The 24,665-nt window shown below is 44.0% G+C and overlaps 2 protein-coding genes across 2 annotated transcripts in view; both read right to left on the bottom strand.

The window, feature by feature from the left end:
- LOC311042679 (forkhead box protein O6-like) overlaps positions 1-10,674 on the bottom strand; it is a 50,997-nt gene extending 40,323 nt beyond the window's left edge. The window contains exon 1 of the mRNA XM_084053574.1: positions 9,305-10,674. Within this exon, the coding sequence (XP_083909700.1) occupies positions 9,305-9,847 (543 nt within the window). The 5' untranslated portion in view covers positions 9,848-10,674. The remainder of the gene's footprint in view (positions 1-9,304) is intronic.
- Positions 10,675-20,341: 9,667 nt separating this feature from the next.
- med18 (mediator of RNA polymerase II transcription, subunit 18 homolog (yeast)) lies at positions 20,342-24,612 on the bottom strand. The gene is made up of 3 exons (XM_084053575.1): positions 24,305-24,612; positions 22,769-22,876; positions 20,342-22,034 (listed from the first exon to the last, which is right to left on the bottom strand). Exons 2-3 carry the CDS (start codon positions 22,836-22,838, stop codon positions 21,478-21,480), a joined length of 627 nt encoding a protein of 208 aa, XP_083909701.1. The 5' UTR covers positions 22,839-22,876; positions 24,305-24,612; the 3' UTR covers positions 20,342-21,477.
- Between the last annotated feature and the right edge of the window lie 53 nt (positions 24,613-24,665).

Genomic DNA, 24,665 nt, shown 5'->3' on the forward strand with positions numbered 1-24,665 from the left:
AATTATTCGATTCATCGAAAAACTAATCGATAGAATAATCACAGAGAAATTAATCGATCGTCGCAGCCCTAAACGAGAGGAAATGACAGAAGAGAGGGGAGAGAAAGAAAGAAAGAGATAGATGGGGAGAGAGATGGAGAGAGAGAGTGGGAGAGACAGTGAGAGGAGGATGAGAGGAGAGAGAGAGAGAGAGAGGCGACCCAGCATGACTACTGCCTGCCTGAGTGGAGCAGGCTGCCTGCAATTAAGGTGGAATCAGGGAGAAATCTGCGCTGCCTTGATAATGAGCCTCGTCTGAATTATTAACGAGAGCTGTTCCCCCAGGACCCCAGCTCCCGCTGAGCCCATCAGCCCCCCCCCCCCTCCCCCCAACACACACACAGGCACGGACAAACTCACGCACATACATATATGCACACACAAATACCCACCCCACACACACACTCACACACACACACCGATAGACATGCACACACATAAGCAGGGCAGATACTGTTGTACTTATGTCTCCATTGACAGATACACACAGAATGGGCGACACACACATAATTCATATACTTGTGCATGCATGACACGCACAGACACACACTCTCTCACACACACACACACACACACACACACACACTATGACAAACATGCAGATGCAGACAAGCATGTGTGTGCACTGCATGCACAGAGGTGGGCCGTTTTAACCCTCTGAAAGCTCACTTATTTCATTTAGACACCTACTGCAAGTGAATCCAGCAAAACCTTTTACACACAAGTGGACGTTTGACTGTGCCAACACAGAATAGCACTTCATCCGCTGTCATAATAGAGCAGACTCCGACAGGCTTTTCATACATATCAAAATAGACTTCTTTAGCGTAGTGCTTGAATGAATTCATCACCAATGTCAAACATCTTGCTCTTCGAGAGATATCTCTTAAAGGGTAAAGCGCCTCCATTCGACCTATTACTCTGTGTAACACCACAGGGCTGCTGCTTGAAACACAATAAAACGTTGGTAGAGGTTCAGGTTGTATCCTTGCCATGGTGTAACTCCAAGTATTGGGGTAGATATCTTCAATAGTTGCTTCCTAGATGGAAAATGGATTATCCAAACCAATATTTGGTTATGTTGTTACATCATGACAAGGTAATTACACAACCCAGACCTCCACCAAAGTTTAATTGCGCTGAAGGAACATGTGTAAATCATCAGCAGTTGCCAAACCTCTTTTTGTGATCAGGGCCCATTTTAAAATCTCGAAAGCGGTCGCGCAACTTCACGGCCCATCCGTCTGACCACTTAACAAGGAGGTTAAGAGGTCAGATGGTAGGGGAGTGCATTTACAGAGCATGTTTGTTTTAATGATCAATCAATTGTGTTCCGGCTTGAATCAATGAAACCAATAGTATACCTTAAGTTCCTATTTATTGGTACATGTATCACAATGAAAACTCATTTTTCTAGGTTTAAAAAAAAAATACCATGACATTATTAAACTTTTTAAAAAATATATTAATGTTATCAATACAATCTTTTGTGTTTTGCCAAGTATTTGGGGGCCCGCTTGTAATACCCTGGCCCACAGATTTGGGAACCACTGCTCTAAATGGGTCCAAACGTATTTCCTGTTGCAGTGTTTGTGAATATCAGTAGTTGACAAGAAATAAACTTGGACCCAAGCTGTTCCCTAGCAACGCAATTCCACTGACAAGGTCTATTATGAAGACGTTAAAAAGCATCGTCCTTCTGAGACGTCAGCCATTTATCGGTCCACTGGTCATTTGTTACATATTACCCCGTCTTACACACAATACACCAAATGAAAATTTCCCTGCCGGAGATGAAAGCTATTATTTCGAGGGTTTTCGTACGTTTGTGGAATAATCACTGTTAACTCAGCATAACCTCCCATTCACTCCAAGGAGCATTCATTTCTACTGCAATCCAATCCTATTTAACAAAACTTCAAAACAAGGCCTTGTTGTGAATGAGGTAAGTAGTGGATCCAAAAGCCTGTTATTAGACGGAAGAAAGTACTCCAGTCACGGGGGTGAACCACATCCTAGTTTTTATTGGTGTTGATATGGCATCACCGGAGGCCAGCTGAGAGGGGGGACTCTGGGAATCCAAATGGCGCTTTATTGGAATGAGGGCATTGTGCGTGTATGTCAGTAACTCACTGCGTTCAACAGCGCTCCCTAAGATAGACTCCTACAAAGGAAGACCCCTCTCTGTCCCCCTTCTTCTTTACCCTCCCATGTGTTTGGTAAATGGTTTCCTGGGAAATAAACAAAGATGTGTTCAGAGGATCTGGCACTAGTGTAACGCTGGAACCCTCCCCCGTCGCATTCTCCCCGACGCAAAAACTCATAAAGCCCCAGGGGAAAAACCCCAAAAAGTTTAGTCCTCAGCTCCTCACAGCTGTTAAAAAAAAAAGGGTGTCGCCAAAAATCCATGGGCACTTCCTAAACGATGCCACGCCTCCCCGGAGAGCCAATCCACAAGAAAGTCAGGTTGCAAAATCAAATCGGACGAGCTAAAAAACAGAGCACAATAGACAGTAACTTTTGCCCAAAGTAGTGCCCCCTCCTCTCCCAAAAATGGCTCACCCCACCCGAGAACAGAGTGTTCCTCCATGGGTGGTTTGTGGAGGCATGGTGGAGTACTGTGCGCACGCAAGTTTGTATGTGTGCGCGTGTATGTGTGTGTGTGTGTGTGTGTGTGTGTGTGTGTGTGTGTGTGTGTGTGTGTGTGTGTGTGTGTGTGTGTGTGTGTGTGTGTGTGTGTGCGTGTGCGTGGTGTCTGTCTGACTCGAGTGAGTGAGCCAGAGGGAATAGTGGAAACTGTCACCCTAATTTTAGTGACAGTGCAATGCTAAAAGAATGAGAATTTCACTCCGCTGTGCCTCTTCTGGGTTTATTTTTTTCTTTTCTCCTTTTTTTTTTTCTTTTAGGAAAAACAGCAGAAGACTACTCAATATTCTGAGAAATGTCACCAAACGGCAGAAAAAGCCAGAGTCATGGGGTAATTGGCTTGGTAAAAGATGTTTCAACTGGCTCAACTGCAGTTAATCTGAAACGTAACATTCAAATCAGTTCGAATCCCGGTCAAATTGTTGACTTGACATTCTCATCCACTGGTGTTTGGCTCCTGAGAGACCTAGCAGCGGAGAGGAGAGGAGTCGAGGTGGTGGGGGTGGTGGGGTGGGTTGATGTTGGGGGGGGGGATCCTGTATTGTTATCCTATTATCTTCCAGATAATGTGAGATATGAGATTTCTTTGGAGATAAGGAGAGGCGTGCTGCTTAAGGCAAGTCTAGATCACTGGCAGGAGACTCTGCTCAAGCTCAAAATCCTGCCGCCACGGCTCCCTCGAGAAAGGCTCTTCACCTCAATTGGCCCTCGCGCCAAGAAACCACGAGACAGAAAGAATGCATAGAATGCAACGCAAACGTATGGGATGACAGGCACGGAGGAGAGAGATGGGGCTGAGAGGAGAACAGAGTGAGAAAATAGATGAGAGATAGTGCGGTTGTCTGCGAGATGGAGTGATAAGAGTCAGGCGAAGTCATATCAAAGCCCAAATTATATTGTTTTTCACATTACCGTCTCCTGATCGCTGTCTACCCATATTTGAATGCGCGCCCATGCTTTGGGGTAATTTGCATGTACATTAATCATTTTCGTGAGAAATGAACTGCCATGGCTGCCTGAAGGCTGCCGTGGGAGAGGCGGCGACAAACAGGCTTTCTTGGCACCGGAAACCCGGCTCAACCTGAATATACAGAATGCCGCCTGAACCTAACCTGGCTCTGCAGCCAAGTGGCGATGTACAGGCTGATTTACACTTGGCTACGCGCCGTGTCTTGCACCGAAAATAGCAGCAGATCTACAAGCTCACAACGCGTTGCATCGCGCCACATTGTAGAGCTTGTAGATCTGCTGTTTGCGGTGCGTGACACGGCGCACAACCAAGTATAAATCAGGCGTTAGGTGCTCATAATCAGCTGCCATAAATCTGTCCGGCGCCCATCATATGCTTTCATTTTGGGAATATCTGTGTGTGTGTGTGTGTGTGTGTGTGTGTGTGTGTGTGTGTGTGTGTGTGTATGTGTGTGTCGGTGTGTGTGTCGGTGCGTCTGTCTCTATCTCTCAAATTACTTGGCTTCCTCGAGCCAAGAGTGAGGATAAAATATGAATCAGCTGAAGTCTAGGATAGTTTCCAGCTCCCTAGATCCACAGTTCCACACCCACCCACTGTCAGGCAACACACAAGCGCGCGTGCGCACAGCACACACACATGCATGTGTGCAGTGCACATGTGCGCACACACACACCCAAATGCACAAACAGATACCAACACACACACGCATACAAATTCTACACACGCACAAGCGCGTATAGACAGACACACGAGTGCATTCCTACACACGCTTAAAGTTTCAAGTCTCTCTCCCGCTCGGTGCTAAGCTTCTGTCAAACACTCTCTCCGCCATGCATTTGACATCCGTATCCCTCGTATTTGCCAAGTGTCTCTCTCCTCTGCAGCTGCTGGGGCCCGTGCATACTGACAGCATTATGAGACTCTGTCTGTCTCTTTACCTATAAATCAATTAGATGAAGTGATAGGATCCAGCCCCGGCTATAAAGTCTACTGACTGTGGAGACAGGGGTTATGTTCCTTTGCAGAAGATAAGACTATAAACCTAGACCTAGCACTGAAACATATCCTGTCTCCTTCTCCTCCCTTTCCCACTTTACTCACACACACCTCCTTCCCGCTGTCTCTCTAGTCCTTTAAGCGTCTGTCTTGGTCATAGCCCTCTCTTTCTCCTTTTTGAACTCTTTCCTATCGCTCCGATTTGGCTCCGGGTTCTGTCAGCAAGAGGAACCCTCCTGACCCTTTGGCCTGCTCGCCCCGTGCAGAGCACGACCTAAAGACACATTATAAATAACGGCCCAGTCACTTTGGATTAGATCATCTGACCGACTCACTGGCACTCGTGTGTGGACCTGCCTGCCACACAATCCCCTGGCGTCTGACCGCCCCGAGCCCTGACAGAGGCACTGCAGAGAGACACACAGATATACTTGCAATGTGTGAAATGCACACAGACGCACGCTGAAACACCCCAGTATACCTGACATCAGAAAAAAAAAAAACACGCACACACACACACATGGCCACCAGATCACTTTCACACTTTCAGGGGTCCGTTAACACGTCACAGATACATTTTAAATGTTCTTACACACACACACACACACACACACACACACACACACACACACACACACACACACACACACACACACACACACACACACACACACACACACACACACACACACACACACACACACACACACACACACACACACACACACACACACACAGCACCAAATCCATCCTATTGATTAATCTCTGGCATTTTTCATGTACGCAAGCCACAACTATCCATGTTGACAGTCGCATAATGCAACAACCCCTGACCCATAACAAAGGCGTTCCCCGAGCGTCCTTGAAGTAAATGAAGTTGCTAGCGCCTACAGGCCATTGCCCATGCCGAGGCCCCTTAAAACCCCACCATTAGAAGCATTATGGAGTCAAGAGCTAGACTGCGCACCATTCTCTGCAGTGACATGCTGTCAGACCAATCACTGGGCCCAAACACACACGCCTATAGAAGTAGACAGCCCCTCCTCCTGTGCTAGCCCCCACAAAGATGAGCGCGCGCGCACGCACACACAGTCACACACACAAACACACACATGCATAAACACACCACACAACCACTACCCACCCTGTCGCTTTGTTGCAATTGACATGTGCTGCTCCCACGCATGCAGGCCTATACTCTATATTCTCTCTCTCTCTCTCTCTCTCTCATACACACACAAATATGCAGGTGCCTGCACTCGTGCATGCTGGTATGCTCAAATATAATTGCCTATACATCACACAAACAGGCAAAGCTACCAAATTAATCGCCAACTTAAATTCAAAGATCCTACACATTTATGGTGAAGCGCTGCAGGTTTTCAGCACACTGGGAAATTCAAATGAACCCCACGAGAAGAGTTTACAAGTAATCTGTGCTTTAAGCAGTAAAATCCTGAGTGTTCATTGAACTCTGGGAGTGTACAAAATGGACCCTGGGTTTTTACAGTGGACTAACTAGTAGTACCCTGGACAGACACCCTGTGTCAGAGGGTTCACTGACACGAGACTCCACGCAGTTACTCCCGCTGGTACGGAGGCGATTAATAAGCTATGGCCCAGAATACCGCTGCCTTTCCCAGAAGCCTCTGAGTCCAGCAGGTATTTACAGGAGTTTATCTGTGCCATCTAGGGGTACTGCCTGTCTAACACTGCAGCTTCAAGCCAAATTCAAATCCCTGCCAACAGGAGGGGATGGTGGTTTTAATGTGTTACACCCTATCTGCTTTTAGGGGCAGAATTACTATCCTTAGAAGAGTTGTGTACACACATACGGTACTGTAGTACAGGGCACTTCTAATGAAACCATCTCTGGCTGGTCCTTTAGACTTTAGACATCCGTTTGTCTGTCGATTTGTGTGTCCAACCATCCATCTCCCTCTTCTCCTACGTAAACCACCAGATCATACCATCGCATTTCATTTCATTTCATCATCATCAATGTTGTGTCTTTTATGTTTGTTTGTTTTTTCCCCTTCCCTCCCTCGATGGGGTTAAAAGGAAAAAAAAGCAGATTTGTTTCATATCAAATGCTTTGCCGGCGCATATTTACATTGATTGGAGATAAAAAGCTGTAGCTGGGTGATGCAAGCCATCTTTTCCAAACCACAAAGAGCGTCGTCGCCAAATATAATTCCATTATGTAATTGTAAAATGACATATATTCTGTTTTCTGCATCTGGGATTACGGGTGGCTGGCATGCTTGTAAGGACGCAGGGTGTGAACTTGTGGTTAGAGATCAGGCCAGCTGGTGGAATAGAAGTGACCTCGTCCTGCTTGGTTTAAATGCTGACTGTGCCCCAGGCTCACCATACATACACTGCTTCTATTGATTTCTCTTCAAAACAGACAATATTCAAAACCTGTCTGGGATGATTCATTTATTGCCTCCTTTCATGAAATCATTTGCAAGTTAAATGGTATTATTATCGAGTATCACAAGGGCCATGTCATAATATGCAAAGCAAAAGATACTTGATATTTTTTATCCTGCTCGAAATGTTAGTGAAAGGCCTCGTGAGCCCTTTAGAACAGCTTGTCAGGTCTTTATTTAACTATTCAGATTTTTGCTAATTTTGAGTGGAGCCAGCTGAGTTTACTGTCTGGGTGTACGAGTTTCATGGGGAGGACACACACACACGAGTTTCATGGGGAGGGCACACACACGTACGTACACGCACACGCACGCGCACGCACGCACACGCACACACACACACACACACACACACACACACCTATGGCAGGTCATTGTCTGAACACACATACACTTGCTGTATAGGCACTTCCTGATTGGAAGTGTCAACATGGCTTAACATGTGACTTCTAAGTGTATGTTTACATTACTACTCTGTCTCTGACTGAAACCAGGTCAGCCCTGTTACTGCCTGCTTTAAACGACTTACCTAATCCCCTGTCATTACCTGGAACGGGCCCCACGTCTCGCCTGTGGCCTGAAATAGCCTGGACCTCAGGCTTCCACTGTCAAACCGCTAATTTGCAGTTTCATAAATGCAGACTGGGACACTGGCGCTAAAGATAAAGTGGGCCCATGGCTGAGCGGCTAGGTGGAGGTGCTAGTGCGAGTAAGGGGATAATGAAGTTAAGTCTACCTGTAGACACACCTCTGCAAGAGTTAGCTGAAATGGGACTGGCTTACAGACGCAGTCAGGCGCTTTTGATTAAGACGGGGGGGGGGGGGGGGGCTTGTTCCACTAACTCCAGTCGTGACAGGTTCTGCCTTATGCAACAGGCAATGCAACAACAACAACAACAACAGGTGCATATTTGGTGAGATTCACAAGTTCCTCAGTAAGATGTAAATATAAAATGTATGTGAAGGCTCAGGCTACACAGCCTTCAGTCGTTGAGGACACATACCATGACCCATGATGCTTTTGACTATGCACAACACTGTTTTCTGGTGACAGTCAGATGAATGCATGCTTTTCAGACAGTTGCCATAGAAGCGACAGACCTGTCAGGTGTAAACCTGACACATGAAGGTTGATTCCCTCTGACAATCAGCCATTCATCTCAGACTGCAGCAGAGATCAAGGCGAGCGCTGCAGCCTCACTGATTTCCGTCCTGTCCTGAGATGGTTCATAATGAAAAGTAATTAGACAAGGGGAGGCGAGGAGAGGCTGATAACCCCGGGCAGATGTCCAGGAGGTTACTCTACAGGCCTCCCTTACATCAGTGATGGCAGTGGAGCGTGGAGAACCCCCTTCTGAATGTGCTACAAATTATGTGGAAAGCTGACCTGCAAATTGACTTACATCATGCTCTGGAGAGATAAGTAGGAATACTGTCTGTGGCTATTTGCATTAAAATGTCACCGTCTTATAATGTACAGACAAAGGGTACAATGAAAGCAAGTATGGAAAGAAAACAGCTTGTTTGCTTGTATTTTCATGGTCATTGTCTTTTTGTTTGTTTCTCCAAGTAGGTGCTTGGCCCTTCATAAGCAGTAGAGCTTGCAGCTGGGGACAAGTAAAGCCATGTCACATGCAGCATGTGCCGAGACCCTTTCTGCCACCAATGATCCATTAGAATGACTGACGGCGGTAATGAACTAAGACAAGATAACGCATGGCACCGTTCATGCGTAACCACCGCAGAATCCCACAGTGACACATGTTACAATATGAGGGCTGAGGGAACGGTAATGGGCCCACTGAATATGAATGATACTTGGCATTATCACTGGACACGCTGTGTGTGTGATTAATATGTCAAACTCCCGGCCCCGACCGGCTGGTGTGTAGTGGTCCGGGCGCCTATAGCCTGACAGCGTGTCGCGGGTTCGACTCCCGATCCCGGCGGCCTTTGCTGCGTGTCACTCCCCATAGTATACTACTGTATACTATCAATAAAGGCAGAAAAAGGCAAATACATCTATTTTTAAAAACAATATATATATATATATATATATATATATATATATATATATATATATATATATATATATATATATATATATATATATATATATATATATATATATATATATATATATATATATATATCCCTTTTACACTGACTCGGGTGTGTGATTGTTTTATTTTTTTTAACGCCTCGCCGTTTGCCTTACCTTCCATCCAGCCGAGCTATTACTGTCGCCCTTATCCTTGAAATAGGGCACATAACGGACCATCCAGTCGTATATCTGTGACAGCGTGAGTCTTTTCTCCACGGTGCTCTCTATGGCTCGGGTGATCAGGTCGGCGTAGGACTGGTTGCCCCACGCGTTCCGCCGCGACGACTTGGCTTTGCGCAGCTGCCCGCTGACATCGAGCGCCGCGCCGGCCAAGCATGGGTGCGTCGCCTGGGTGCCCGTGGGAGCCGGCGGGGCGCCGGCCGGGTGCCTCACCTCCCCCGGCGTTCCACCCACTCGTCCCGCCGCTCTGCAGGCGGGGATGTCCTCCTCCGGTTCCACCTTGATGCTGGCCAGTGGAGGAAGACCCCCCCCACCACCGCCGCCGCCGATGACCCCCTCGTGTCCACCACCACCGGGGAAATCCTCCGGACAGGGAGGCATCGGCCAGGTGCACGAGCGAGGCCGACTTTGCGGCTCGAAATCCGAATCGATATCAACCTGATGAGCCTCCAATTCGTCGTCCTCCATCATCAACATTTGGGGCTTCGGTTGTGATGGATAACGGATCAATTGAAGAAAATGTTGAGCAATAATCTCCACGATTCCCCCCGTATTTGTGTTCGATATATATCACTTCGCGTTGAAATCCAGTCTCGTGATATTAAGCCTACTGTCTGATTCAATAAGTAACAATTCAATGTAGGAGCCGGTGGCTGAGACGGAGCATGACTGAAGCAAGCGAGAGAGAAAAAAAATCACAGTCGTCTTGCGTGTAAAGATTTTAGTAGTAATAAAATTAACAGCAGCCTTTCGTCCATTTTACCTGGAGTAAAATGTGCGATAATCGCCCAATAATTGCTGATTATTTGACAGTCTACATCACCTAGAACCAGACAATCCCAAATGCATGCCAGCAGCAGCGCCAGTCTAGAGGCTGCTGCTCAGTCCGTCTATACAGCAACAGATGATCATTCAGATAAGGGGCATATTTGCTCGCTGTCGTCGATAAATTCCGCCAGAAGACAACGCGCAGCAGACCGGGGATTCACCGGGGCTGCTGTTGCAGATCATGGGGCATCCAACCCAGCCAGGCGACGATAATATGCGTGATTACCGTGAATTATTCAATCTTCCATAATAAGTCTGTGCGGATTAAGCCGTACGGTGTGGCAACATGCGACCCAAACTGTCTGCTCTGCGCGTCTAATGAAGACGCATGTGACGAATTACAAATCGATTCCGATTCCAGTCAGCGATGAGGGAGGGGAAAAAAACAACACAGTCCAGTATAAGCAACAATAATAGTCCACTTTTCACGTTGATTTAAAAAAAGAGAGACTTCTATCACTATTATATCCTATACTCCTCCCGGCCCGCGCGCACACACACTCGTATGTAGTGTGTCTTTCTCTCTTTCTCACTCGCACACATGTTCTCATTTGCTTACAACTCGTTTCGTCGATGTGAACGGATGATGACGCGCTGGCTGCTGTAGTGGAGATGCTGCCAATTGGAATGCGCTCATGAAATCAATACTCCTCCAGAACATGATTACAGAGAGAAAGCATCCCTATAGCTCTCTCTCTTCTTTCCCCCCTCTCTGCATCATATTCATTATGTAGCCTAGAGGATGCACACATCCAAATCCTTAATCACAGGCACAGCGGTGTAAAGTAACCAAGTACATTTACTCAAGTACTGTACTGACATTTTTTTGGTATTTTGACTTTACTGGAGAATTTCAAATTGTCTGTACTTTTACTTCTACTCCACTACATCTCATAGGGAAATATTATACTTTTATTCCACTATAATTATTTGAAAACTTAGTTACTTAGATATTGATTATTATTACACAACATACATCACCCACTTCAGCCCTATAGGCTACATTTCGGGACAATATTTTTAAACATTTTATTCGTTTGAAAACGTGTGAAATGGGACATCCTGCATAATGAGTACTTTTACTTTTGGTACTTTTAAGTACATTTTGATGCCAATACTTTTGTACTTTTACTCAAGTACATTTTTAATTCCGGACTTTTACTGGTAAACAAGAGTATTTCTACATTGCAGAGGCCTATTGATGCTTTTACCTGAGTAAAACATTTGAGTACTTTTCCCACCACTGATTATATAGCCTATAGAGAGGAGGATAATCCAAATCCTTAATCAAAACTCATAACTGTCTGGCGAGCCGCTGCGTTTTTTGTTATGCCAGTCCACGACGATCTCTAGCTCAATGTGCAAACACGGGCATCGATTTATCTCTATAGGTCATTGGTTCTCAAAGTGTGGTCCGGGGACCCTCTCAGGGGTCCTTGAGGGAGTTCCAGGGGGTCCCCAGCTAAATGATAGATTAGGCACCAAATGGACCCTTATGGGTCTGTAACTCTGACAGTGTACAAATGGAACCAAATGGACGCTAACGGGTCCATTTGGTTCCATTTGTACACTCTCAGAGTTAAATTGACATAGATTTTACAATATAAATTGCGGTCCAAGTGATAGAAATGCCATTAAATGGGTGTCTGTAGTATAGCCCTAATGCATGTCAAACTGGGGGTCCTTGAAATTAAAATGGTTGAGAATCACTGCTAGAGCCGTAAAATATCGTCTCTTATGGGGGTCCCTGGCATATCTTTTGAAATGGGGGTCCGCGGGCTAATAAGTGTCAATTTGGGGGTCCTTGACATGAAAAGGTTTGAGAACCACTGCTCTAGGTCATCCGTCGGCAATAATTTCCCCACCATATAATATTTCTTATTATTATTACAGCATCCAAATGCCTTCCAGAGACCTCGTATGCTTCACCTCTGCTCTGCACACAACTCCTATAGGCTAATTTTCTATTGCGATTAAACAGATTTAGCTCAGAATCAGATCATGAGAGATTAGGTGACCCCAGATTTTAATCCAGGAGGAGTGAGGTGAAATGAGGTCTTTTCAGAGTCAGGCGCCTGGTATTACAGTCATATTATTACTCCTCTACAATCAACCTGTGGGGGTTTTATCTTCCCAAATGATCGCACTTGCCAAGCGAGCCTGCTGTACGGCCAAGACCAGTGTTGCCATGTACGCTTATTACAAGCGGCTTTTTTGTCTGTAAAGTTGCCTGTTTCTAAAGCGTATATAGTTGCTTATTTGTGCTTGTTTCAAATGCACAGTTACATTTAAAATACTTTGTCTAAAAGGTCCTTCAAAAAAGTCCTTGCGGTCTTGTTTTCATTGAGGTCCTTGGTATTCAATTCATAGTCACCAACAGTTCAAATAGCATCACTCACATCATCATTATGGTTGAAACCAGTGGTTCTCAAAAATGTTCATGTCAGGGACCCCCAAATTAATTAATATGTATTTGTCCGCGGACCCCCATCTGAAAATATTGTGTTCCAGGGAGGGACCCCAATACCAGATTTGTGTATTGTGTTGTTAGAATAGAATCATGTTTAAAAATATTCCACATTTTGCACTTTTCCCCAAGATTTCGTTTGAAAATAGCAGCTCTACAACGCGTCGCTGTGAGCTTGTAGATCGGCTATTTTCAAATAGACAATGTGCTCATGCCATGGATCATTCATGATGCATGTAGCCTTGTAGTCGCTTCTTTTGGGCTTGTTTTCATAGACCTGGTTGCTTGTTTCCCTCTCAAAACCTGGCAACACTGGCCAGGACGTTAAACAGTAGACACACACACACACACACACAGCCCTCGTATGACCCCCATGTGCGTAATTCTCCAGATCGCTACAGTGACCGAGGGGATTCCGCCCCCCGCCCCAGAATGAGGCACGGCCCCCTCTTTGGTCAAGACTGATATAGCAAGTGGTGGGAAAAGTATTCCATCTCTTTACTTAAGTAAAAATAATTAACACCACCATCATGTAGAAATCCCCTGTTACAAGTAAAGTCGAGTATTAAAAATTGACTTGAGTAAAAGTAAAGAAGTATTGGCATCAAAAAACAAAAATCTACTTAAAGTACCAAAAGTATACTCAATATGCAGAATGTCCCATTTCACAAGTTTTAAAATGTATCAAATGTATAAAACACCTTTTAAAAATAGCAGATCTACAAGGTCACAACACTTTGCAAAGCGATTGTGATTGCCAAAGTATATATAGGTCTGAAGTGGTTTGTAATAATAATCTAAATCTACAAAGTAACTACAGTTGTAACTGCCTGACGTTTCTTCCAGTTAAGGGGGAGTTTTTCGTTGCCACTGACTGTCGCAAAATTGCTTGCTCAGGGTGGGACTGTCGGGTCTCTGCTCTACATGTAAAGTGTCTTGAGACAACTTGTGATTTGACACTTTAATAAAATTGAATTGAATACAGTGGAGTAAAAGTACAATATTTGCCTGTGATATGTAGTGGAGTAGAAGCAAAAGTATTGAAAATTGGAGTAAATTGAAATATGCCCAAATTGTACTAAAGTACAGTACTTGAGTAAATGTACTTAGTTACTTTACACCACTGTGCTGCTGATAGCTGGGCGGGAGCGTGGGTTCAGGTGGTCTAATACAATTGGCTGCTATGTTCCCTCTATATATAGCAGGCTTATGTTCTGTACAAATGAGGATGATTCAATTGTTCAAATTGTTGCCTTAATCTATATCCCAGGGATGGTTCGCTGACCTCACATGCACTTTTGCAATAGAGTCTTAGCCTGACTTTCGGTACAGTTAACACCTGGGAGCTGCTCACTATAGCCCGCAACCAGGAAACAATTACTAGTAGTCTATTAAGTGCCATGGGCCATGCACTCATCAATGGTAGTTGACATATTTCTCTCCATCTCTATACCTACATTTCCAAAATGTCTATGGATTCAAACTAGCGACCCTTTTCCCGTAACCTATAGAGTGCCACAGACATACTAAATCATAATCTTTATGATCTACCCTGCCTGGCCAACCTAGTTATATGATGATGTAACACTGTGTAACAACCACACAAACAACTAACAGCTCAGTGAGTAATGAGCATGACCTCTTATTTGGGCTCGCTGGTATGACTGCGTTGCATGTCTGAGAATAGATAACAGCGGAACATCGTCTCTCAAAACAGAGGGCTATATAGCCTATATTCTGTCAGTCTAGGGTTCCAAATAAAGTAACTCATCATGAGGATTTTGGCCACGGATGGTATTGTGGGGTAATACTGTACATCTCATTTTGAGACTATGTCTAGGAGTAATAACACACCCTCATTTCTTCTGAGCTACACATATAGTTCATAACCAGACATACGCACCAAAACAAGCTCTCATGCAGCACAGTGGCTGAGATTGTCTGGTTGAACCCCACCCTCTGTGCGCGGCGCACACCTACTGAATCTATTTAAAAGTTGCACAACATAGCCTCTGTCTGCACTCAGACATGGGTGATGCTAAGAGTGATGTTGGGAAATTTGTGTCAGAAAATAGCGTATGAACTGAAATGCGGCACGATGTGTCATACAGTGTCATGGAATGACTAAATGCCCAACATCGTTGGAACCACATGGCTAAACATGCCAGTTAGCTAATAACAATTTTGCTTCTGTCAAAACCTGCCCCATGCGTTTCATTCTATTTACAGTTTTAGGCATTTAGCAGACACACTTATCCAGAGCTGTACTTACAAGTGCAAGATCTGAGTAAATGGCATGGAGCCTAGTCAACAAACAGGGTAAATGGTCAAATAAGTAGATTGCGCAGAAAAACAATTTAGGCAAAAAAGTAACTAGGACACCAAGGAACATGATTAACAGGAGTTGATTTCTTGTTTTGCTTTTCACTTCAGACCCATTCATGTGTGGAGAGAACCAAAACAATGCCCAGCTGAAATATTTAGACAAGACCTTAACAGTTCTTAAAGACATATCCATGGCTAAAAAACAATACTTATAGGGGTTTCCTATACTGTACTTTTGCGTTTACTATGTGTAACTCTGACAGATAGTTCAAAGATAGTTGGGGGAATTAGGTGATAATATTATGTTACCTAAGTCTTTCATTTCAGCACATGGTGTATACAAATAATAATTCAGAGTGCCAGTGAGCTCTGGAAGCATTACATAAGATGTCTCTAAGGCAGGGGTCTTCAACAGGGGGTCCGGGACCCCTAGGGGGTCCTCAAAGCTACTATAGGGCGTCCGCCAAATGTTTGTGTGATATGATTTAGTTTTTTTTACATTAACCACTGGAACCCTAGAATTCCTTTTCTGAGGGGAACATTAGCCGAAAATAGCCGCTCTACAAGCTCTCAACGCCTCGAGCTGCGAGGCGTTGAGAGCTTGTAGATCGGCTATTTTTGGCAAAGAGCCTATAGGTGTAGAGGGACAAAAAGAGCAAACTAAGTAAAAAAAAACTCTGAAACACAATTTTATACAATATAGAGTAGGGGGTCCCTGCTTCATCTCTATCTCAGTTAGGGGGTCCTTGGCCTGAAAACATTGAAGACCCCTGCTCTAAGGCACATAGAGAAAGTCATTTATCATGTCTGTCGAGAGGCGACTTGACCCAATCAAGCGGACTTGAGCAGGACAACCTCTCGCGACTAGGTAGAGCCAGAGGAGCACAAGGAGTACACATCACATAGAGCAATGGGAAGCGTCAAGAGTCTGGGTGTTCGGGCCTCTCCAGGCAGACTTCGCTACGCTGTCCCCATACCAGACATTCCAGAGGCAGCAGGGCTGGCTTCAGGCTCTCTGTGGCTGATCCCGGAACAGCATGTTCCACACAGCCAGGGATCACTCCAGCCAGCCACAAGCAAAGGCACAGAGCACCACAGCAACAACAACAAGGCAGAGCTTTGTTCTTGTCAATTTTCGTCCTGGAAAAAGCACTGTGGAATGTCATTCACATAACAAAAAGGAATGCCATTTTCCCTCTCTGCCCTCCCGCCCACTGCCGCTCGCCCCAGTCCCTTTGCCCAAACCGCTAGTGTGCCATCCTCCCGCAACCTCACAGTGTTATGCAAGATACACTGACTATGCCACTGTCGAAGGGACTGGGGATGGGGCGGAAGCAGGGGAAGCCACAAGGAGACCCTTGGGAGATCGATGCGCGCCCTGGGAATACGCCTCCACTCTGGTTCTCCTCCTCTCTCCCAGTGCCACTCCCCTCCGAGCGTCCAACCCACACTACTTTAACGAGCATATGGGCTCCCAATGACACAGGAAGGAGAGGGCCCCGATCCAAGTATCGGGAATGTTCCTGAATAGGCAAGGCCGGATTTCACCCCTCCGTGGCATCGGCCCAGTTTTTTTGGGCCGACTTAAAGACTTCCTGCCCCGGGCAAGAGCCAGCTTATTGTGGCACAGATCTTGGCAACACTTGCACCAAGTATGAACATAATGTTCAGTGGCAACAAAGACGACTCGTGCCAAGAGTTTTAATTAAGGCTGCACTATGGAATGGAGAGCAAAGCCATGCGCGCAGGTAACTACTTCGGCGCACTGTTCCAAAGGTATAAACAAAAATTGGTTTAAATAAATCTGCCGTGACACATTAATTATATGTGCCCGTTAAACACTTAACTATAAAAAAGAGAAAAGTCATTGTGCTTTTTTACTGCAGAGATGCAACAAACATACTGTAATTGTATGATAATTAGTTTTGAGCAGAAATGGAAAGGCACAGGTGGACATCAATAGCATTATCCATCATCCAGCAACACACTGCCAATCAGAGGGTGTGTGCAATGTGCATAAACTAGTTATGTCATAGCACACCATAGCACTGCAAAATAGCTCTGCTACTCCAAGAGTTGTCTGTGCTTTTATTCTCATTTTCAATCTGGTGTCCCTATGTTGGGCAAAAGTTTCTAAAACAGCTATCAACAATAGATTGTCGATAGGCTATTTTAAATAAAATAGTTAACCTGATGTTGGACGGCAGATCAGAAGTATTACACATTTTGTATCACCTTGTTGAGCATACGGGGAAAAGTTACTAAACCGAATTCTTACAAAAAATACCACAGATTGTAAAAGGCCAATCGTTTTGATCAACATTGGACCAGTGTCTTTCTCCCGCATTCAGGGGCTTAGCTGTCTTTGGGAGTAGCGGTTCTCTGGTTTCCACTTCTTCAAATAAACCAAGCAGAATATCTCTTGGCCTCTAGCAAAGGGGGTCTTTGCACAAGACATTGGTTGGCTTGAACCACGATGTCTGGAGAGGCCGCATGCCAAGGCACTGATTAGCCCAGCTCCATCTCTGGCCTCCGTGGCAACACAAGCAGAAGAAGAGGCAGAATGAGTGTCAATCTCATCACCAAAGAGCAAAGCATTCCACCAGCGATTCTCAAACTTTTTGAATTCAAGGACCCCCTGTTTGGTATGCATTATTGGGCCATGGACCCCCATAACTCTTGAGAATGTACAAATGGAACCAAATGGACCCTTACGGATCTATTTGGTTCCATTTGTCAGTGGTGGAAAGTAATTATGTACATGTACTCAAGTACTGTACTTAAGTACAATAGTATTTTTACTTTACTGGAGTACTTACAATTTTCAATACTTCTAATCCACTACATCTCAGAGGCAAATATTGTAGTTTTACTCCACTACAATTATTTGAAAACTTTAGTAACTAGTAACTTTGCATATTTTGATTACAAAACATACATTAACCACTTTGGCTATTTGAAAATAGCCGATCTACGAGCTAAAACCATGTTGCGATGCGACGCGTTGTGAAGATCTGCTATTTTCAAAAGATTTTTAGACATATGACAAATTGTGAAAAAGGACATTCTGTACTACAATTTGAACACTGGACTTTTACTTGTCCTACATGATAGTATTGATACTTTTACCTAAGTAAAGAAATTGAATACTACAGTATTTCCGCAACTGCCATTTGTACATTCTCAGAGTTACAGACCTTTAAGGGTCTGGGGACCCCCTGGATCACTCCCAAGGACCCCTGGGGGTCCCGGGACCTCACTCTGAGAACCGTTTGCACTATTGAAGTGGAGGAAAGCCAGCAGACTGCAGTGCATGTGTGCTGGACACACATGAATCCTTGGGCAAGGAGGCATCTGTCTCCTTAATACATAATTTACTTACAGTTGAAACATCATGCTTGCTTTAGACCCGAGGACCAGAAGTCTGCGTTTGCTGGTTTGAACATGAAACATAAAAAAAAACCTGTCTACATCAGATAAGCCGCTATCATTGACTGTCCACTTGGTGTACTGCGCGACGAAGTGTTCAAAACGATGAAAACTGAACTGAGACTCTTATACACAGGCAAATATTGTCGCTTTCGGGCGGAACCCTTGTATCTCCATATTTTGTTCTGTTTTTTTTCCTGCAAATGAACACCCTACTTCGTCATACAACAGTGTCACGCCAAAGCAGCCAAAATAGCCGCTCTACAAGCTTTGAACTTGTTGAACCTGTAGATTTTGAAAGTGAAAGTTCAAGCGGTGGTTTCTGTCTGTGGGTTTCATAAATATGTAACAAGTGAAAACAAGTATTTATTAATCCATTAAGACTGGGAAAGCATGTCCTTTTAGATTTCTTTGACTATTCAAAAAATAGCAGATATACAAGCTCGTAGCGTGGCACCGAGTGCCGCACTACAAGCTTGTATATCTGCTATTTTTGAATAGCCGAAGCATAAAAAAAAAAAATCTAAAAATGACAGATGTTTTCCCATCTTAATGGATTAGTGTGACTAAATATTAACTACATCGTATCCATTTCCTGAAGAGTAAAGGGGTTTTTGGACAACAAGGTCTTTAGCCGACAGCGACGATATTGCACCGGGCAGCATTACAGTCAGTACCTATGCTGAAGGGCTGCAGTCATCTCCTCACCTTTCTGCTCCACTGAGCTTGTCCTCGTCAGCCTTGATGTGCAGGTAGGTCAATGAGCAGAGACAGCCACCTGCCCTCTAGTCCTCCCTTCAGACTTTATCACACACACAGTCACTGTACATCGCCATCCTGCAGGCCACCGCAGAGGGTATTATTAGCAACGGGGTTGCGAAGTAACCAAGTACATTTACTCAAAGTACTGTACTTAAAGTAGACTACGATTTTGCGTTTTTTTTTTTACTTTGAGTGTTCCCATTTTTCCGATACTTTATACTTCTACTCCACAACATGTCAGAGGCAAATGTACTTTTCACTCCACTACATTTATTTGTAAACCACTTTTGTTTTCTTTAGTTACTAGTTACTTTGCTTTTAGATTATATAAAACATACACTAACGCCATTTGAAAACAGCTGATCTACAAGCTCACCACGACGGCTTGTAGATCTGCTATTTTCTTAACATTTTGGCAAATTTGGACGACTTTTGAAGATAATTGTGAAAGGGGACGTTCTGCATAATGAGCAGGCTACTTTGTTTATTTTGAGGCCAGTGCTTCTGTACTCAAGTACAGAGTATTTTCTACATTTGTGGTATTGCTACGTTCACTGAAGTACAAAAATCGTAGTACTTATTCCCACCGCTGGTGCGGATAGTATTATTAGCAGCACTCACAACTTATTGCTCACATTATTGTAACAACTGACAGGATGTGCATTTAGATACTTACTTCAATCTCCATCCTCGGCTGGACATAATGACGGCCTCCGCTAGGCAAAAGGGCTATTTTGGAATCCAGCATGACGAGTGAAGAACCTCCAGGCGTCTGTGGTGCTTTCATGTGTAATAGCCCCAGCTCAGGTTGCCATGAAAGGGGCACTAATGGGTTAACATTAGAAATGAGAGGGGAAGGGAGGGAAAATCAATGCTTTTGTGCACAGGCAAGAAAGGAAGGCTTTCACAGGTCTATGTATCATTAAGCAATTGAGAAAGCTAATTAGAGTGGGGGGGGGGGGGGGGTGAGATGTGCAGATCTAGCCGCTAATTATTTCCATGGCAACCACCGCTCATGTGTTGATGATCTGAGGTGGCAATTCAACTGCCTCTAACCAGAGACCTTGGGTTAGACAGAAAGAGTGAGGGAGACCCCTAGTGGTGATTGTGCAGACCTTTTCTCAAACTAGCATAATGATTGATGCAGAAGTCAGACAACATTGGAGAAAAAAAAACAATAGGCTTTAATACACCTGGAACGTTCTTTTGACAGTGTGCTCCAAATTAGAAAAACAAGGTTGTGTCGTTACAAAATATGCTAATATTGGCCTGTACCAAATGCACAATACAGTCATAAGATCAGATTCTCATTCAGAGCCTATAAGGTACAAGGTTCGATTTGCAGGGGGTCATTTATTTGTATGGCCGGTGGGAATATGATTTAACCCCGTTTCTGGTCAGACTGGATTAAAGACATGCATTTCCATGTGGGAAATGTAGACTGGTATGTTTGATATTAATGTTTGGTAATGTTACAATTTAATAACTGATTTTAAAATGTATGTTAACCACATTAACCGTGGCGTCCCTATTTCTTGGGCAAATGTTCAAAAAAGAAAAAGTACATCTACAATCTCAAAACACATGTAAGCTTGTAGATCAACTTTTTTTTGCTACGTGTAGTACAAATAAGTATATAGGGTTTAAGTGGTAGAGAAGAAGAAAATGTCCCCCGTTTAGTTTCTTCCACAAATCAAACCCTGCTGAAGTATAAAATAGATGTCACGTGTTCCTACCCATTACTACAGTTTTGCCAGACAATCGGAGCTCTCCACCTACTGAAATAATGCAGGGGACCAACAGCGAGCCTTTGCATTGGTTCTACAATGCAGTTTGTTTTTACATTTCCAAATAGTTTCTATCTGGTTCTAGTTCTAGGCCACCACACTGAATTCAGAAGTCCCCAGATGTTTCTCCAATCATCTGGCTGAGATCTCCAATCATCTGGCTATCATTCATATCATAAGAAATCAATCCAACAACTATAAAGTAATCTGATGATCAGATGATGGTTTACTTTATACTTATAAATCCCTTCTTTGGTGGCAGTTCCTACAAAGTTTATAGGTAACTAAAACATAATTACCAATAAAGTAAGTCCTGTTGTATTGATTACTCCTTTAAGTATGCACGAGTCCATTGAGAACATAGGCTTCAGTGACAAGTCAGCCAGCTTGCCTCGCACAGGTTTAATCACAGGCTGATGAAAATGAAAAAAGAATAACAGACGTCAGACGTGTCGTGTCCATGGCATCCAGGAGGCGTCAGCACGACCCCCTAAATTGAGCGACGTAATTCAATGTCTCTGTTTGCTGGGGTCGATCTTCTCCAGGTGAACCAAGGGTTTGAGCTGCTCGGCGAAACTGCGCATGTCCTCCGACACGGTGTCCTGGCCTGCGGGCGCCAACACATTCAGCTCTACCAAGTAGGACAGAGACAAACGTTCCGTGTTGTCCGTGTTCCCCGGCACCAGGATACGCGATAACTTGCTGACGACGACTTTCATCCCACCTTTGCGGAATATGTGTCCGTTGGCCACAAACTCATGGTCCATGCGGAAGCCCATCTCGTTCAGGAACTCTGGCAGGGAGTGCGAGGCCGCCACGTCCACGCAGTTGCGCACCAGGGCATGGCGGCTCTTGTCTCCCACCTCGGGTTGGCCCAGATAGCGTAGGTGCCACGGCGCCGTGGGGTGGGAGAGTGAGCGCCGGGCACGCAGAATGAAAGGGTTGCCTTGCTGGCCCTTGAGGAGATAGACAAGCTCGTGATCCGTAAAAGGCTCAGGTTCCATGTTGTCACACAGTCCTCGGAGGCGATGCAAGAGGCTGTCAAGTGCCTGGTCTAAAACGCTGCCTGAATCGAGACAGTACAAAGCCATGTCATTGTTAAAAGTACTAGAGACACGTGAATAAAGCACACACGTCCACAGTTTAAAAAAATTAGGTGCTGTGCAGAAGCAGAATTCACACAAAGAATATAATCTGCACACTGGATCAAGTTCGTCTGAGAAAGGGCTACCTGGCTCGAAACGTCACATGGTAATAAACGATACCTTTGGAGCTTAAATTGGTGTTTTTTGTATTGTTATTTGTTAACCCATTCAATACGGGAACACATCTATGTCATTTTAAGATTTCTTTGGCTATTCAAAAATAGCAGATATACAAGCACTCTGTGCCGCACTATGAGCTTGCAGATCTGCTATTTTTGAAAAATCATGCACATTTTGTGCAAATCTTTGAATACATATTTTTTAAAGCGAATATTTGTAACTCAAATCTTTGCTTCTGGAGGTCCCTGGAACAAAATATTTGACAAATGTTCGCTTTAAAAAATACATATTTAAACATTTGTTTAAAAAAATACATATTTTTCAAAAATAGCAGATCTACAAGCTCATAGCACGGCACTTATGGGCTTGTATATCTGCTCTTTTTGAATAGCCCAAAGACATCTAAAATGACAGAGGTGCGTTCCCGGTCTTAATGGATTGAAGTATTTCACATCACCATCATTCAGCAACACAATACTCAGACAGTACACTGGGTCTCCACTTCTTTAATGCAGACAACATGGTCTGGACTTACCTTGCAACAGATACTCCATCATGTTTATTGTGCCGGTGACCGGCATCGCAGTGACGGGTGGAGCCTCCATCTCTCCTCTGGCCCCTAGAAACCGTTCTGTAGTTCAACCTGAGGAGGATACAACATATGTTTGTGTCATAGATCAGTGGTTCTCAAACTTTTTCATGTCAAGGACCCCCAAATTGACACTTATTAGCCCGCGGACCCCCATTTGAAAAGATATGCCACGGACCCCCATAAGAGATGATTTTTACAGTTCTAGCAGTCAATTCTCAACCATTTTAATTGAAGGACCCCCAGTTTGACATGCATTAGGCTACGGACCCCCATTTAATGGCATTTATACCTCTGGGACCCCAATTCACATTGTAAAACCAATGTTAATTTAACTCTAAGAGTGTACAAATGGAACCAAATGGACCCGTTAGGGTCCATTTGGTTCCATTTGTACACTCTCAGAGTTACACACTCATAAGGGTCCATTTGGTTCCTATCCATCATTTAGCTGGGGACCCCCTGGAACCCCCTCAGGTACCCCTGGGGGTCCCCGGACCCCACTTTGAGAACCAACGTCATAGATTATTCCATTCATCAAACCTGCTTACAAAGACCTACATGATAGACAAGTTCCACAATGAGATGAATGGTTGATTTTTATCAGGCAAAAAAAGCTTCTTAGCAAGTCACTAGACATCTGCATTGGTGGCTATACTTTTCCACATCATCTATTTTATCTATTTTAAACTGTTTACTATCAACATGGTTTCTATCACTAAGCCATATTTTACATTTAAGCTATTGCAAGCAATGTGAGCTTGTAGATCTGCTATTTTCGAAAAAACAGTTGTCATGTTTTGGAAGAAGTTTGCATATAGTGACATGCCCAAAATAGGCACCACGGGCTTAGTTAAAGCACGCTTGTTCTAATATAAAGGCAGTGGTGGAAGAAGTACTCAGATATGTTACTTAAGTAAAAGTAGCAATACCACAATATAAAAATATAAAAATACTCTGCTTGATTGATTGATTGATTTACTTTATTTAGTAAGACATGAGAACAACAGTACATGGAAGTACAAATTCACAATACAAGGTGTACTAAACTGGAAGGCTCATAAAGCACTAAGCTTGTTTAAAGCACTAGCTTGCTATAGGTAAAAGGCCTGTGTTCAAAATGTTACTTGAGTGAAAGTACAAAAGTATGGGCTTCCAAAAGTACCAAAAGTAAAAGTACATTTTGTTTTTTTAATAGCAGATCTACAAGCTCACAACAGCTTGTAGATCGGCTATTTTCAAATATCCTATGCTATGTATAAAATAGTGGTTAAAGTATGTTTTATAATAATTTAAATCTGCAAAGTAACTAGCAACTAAAGTTTTCAAATAATTGTAGCCGAGTAAAATATGAAATACTACAGTAAAGTAAAAAATACCTCAAAATTGTACTTAAGTACAGTACTTGAGTAAATGTACTTAATTACTTTACACCACTGCACTCAAACATAGTTATATGCCTGCAGGCTGCAGGTGCCTTACCTGAGCCAGTGCTGTCCCTCCTCTGTCAGTACCGGCTGGGCTGGCTCCCAAATCTAGCCCGAGGATCTGTAGGCCCCACTGCTTCCAAATGAATGGCTAGGTAGCTTACTGGCTAAGCTAATACACTGTTATAGTGCTATGCTTAGGCCTAGCTATGCTGTTCTAAGTTACGGTTTGCTGTTTATTTAAAACCAATGGGTAAAATTCTAACAGAAAAGCCCACTGCTATACAGCCAGATTCAATGGTCATTATTCAGACAAATTAACTAATCAGCCTGTCTTCTTGCTGTACTTTACTTGTCTTCTTCTGGTCTGTGTTGCCATGTTTTGTGAGGGAAATAAGGAGCTAGGTCTATGAAAA

This window comes from Gymnoscopelus microlampas (genome assembly GCF_963454915.1).
Source record: "Gymnoscopelus microlampas genome assembly, chromosome: 3".
NCBI classification, from domain to species: Eukaryota; Metazoa; Chordata; class Actinopteri; order Myctophiformes; family Myctophidae; genus Gymnoscopelus; species Gymnoscopelus microlampas.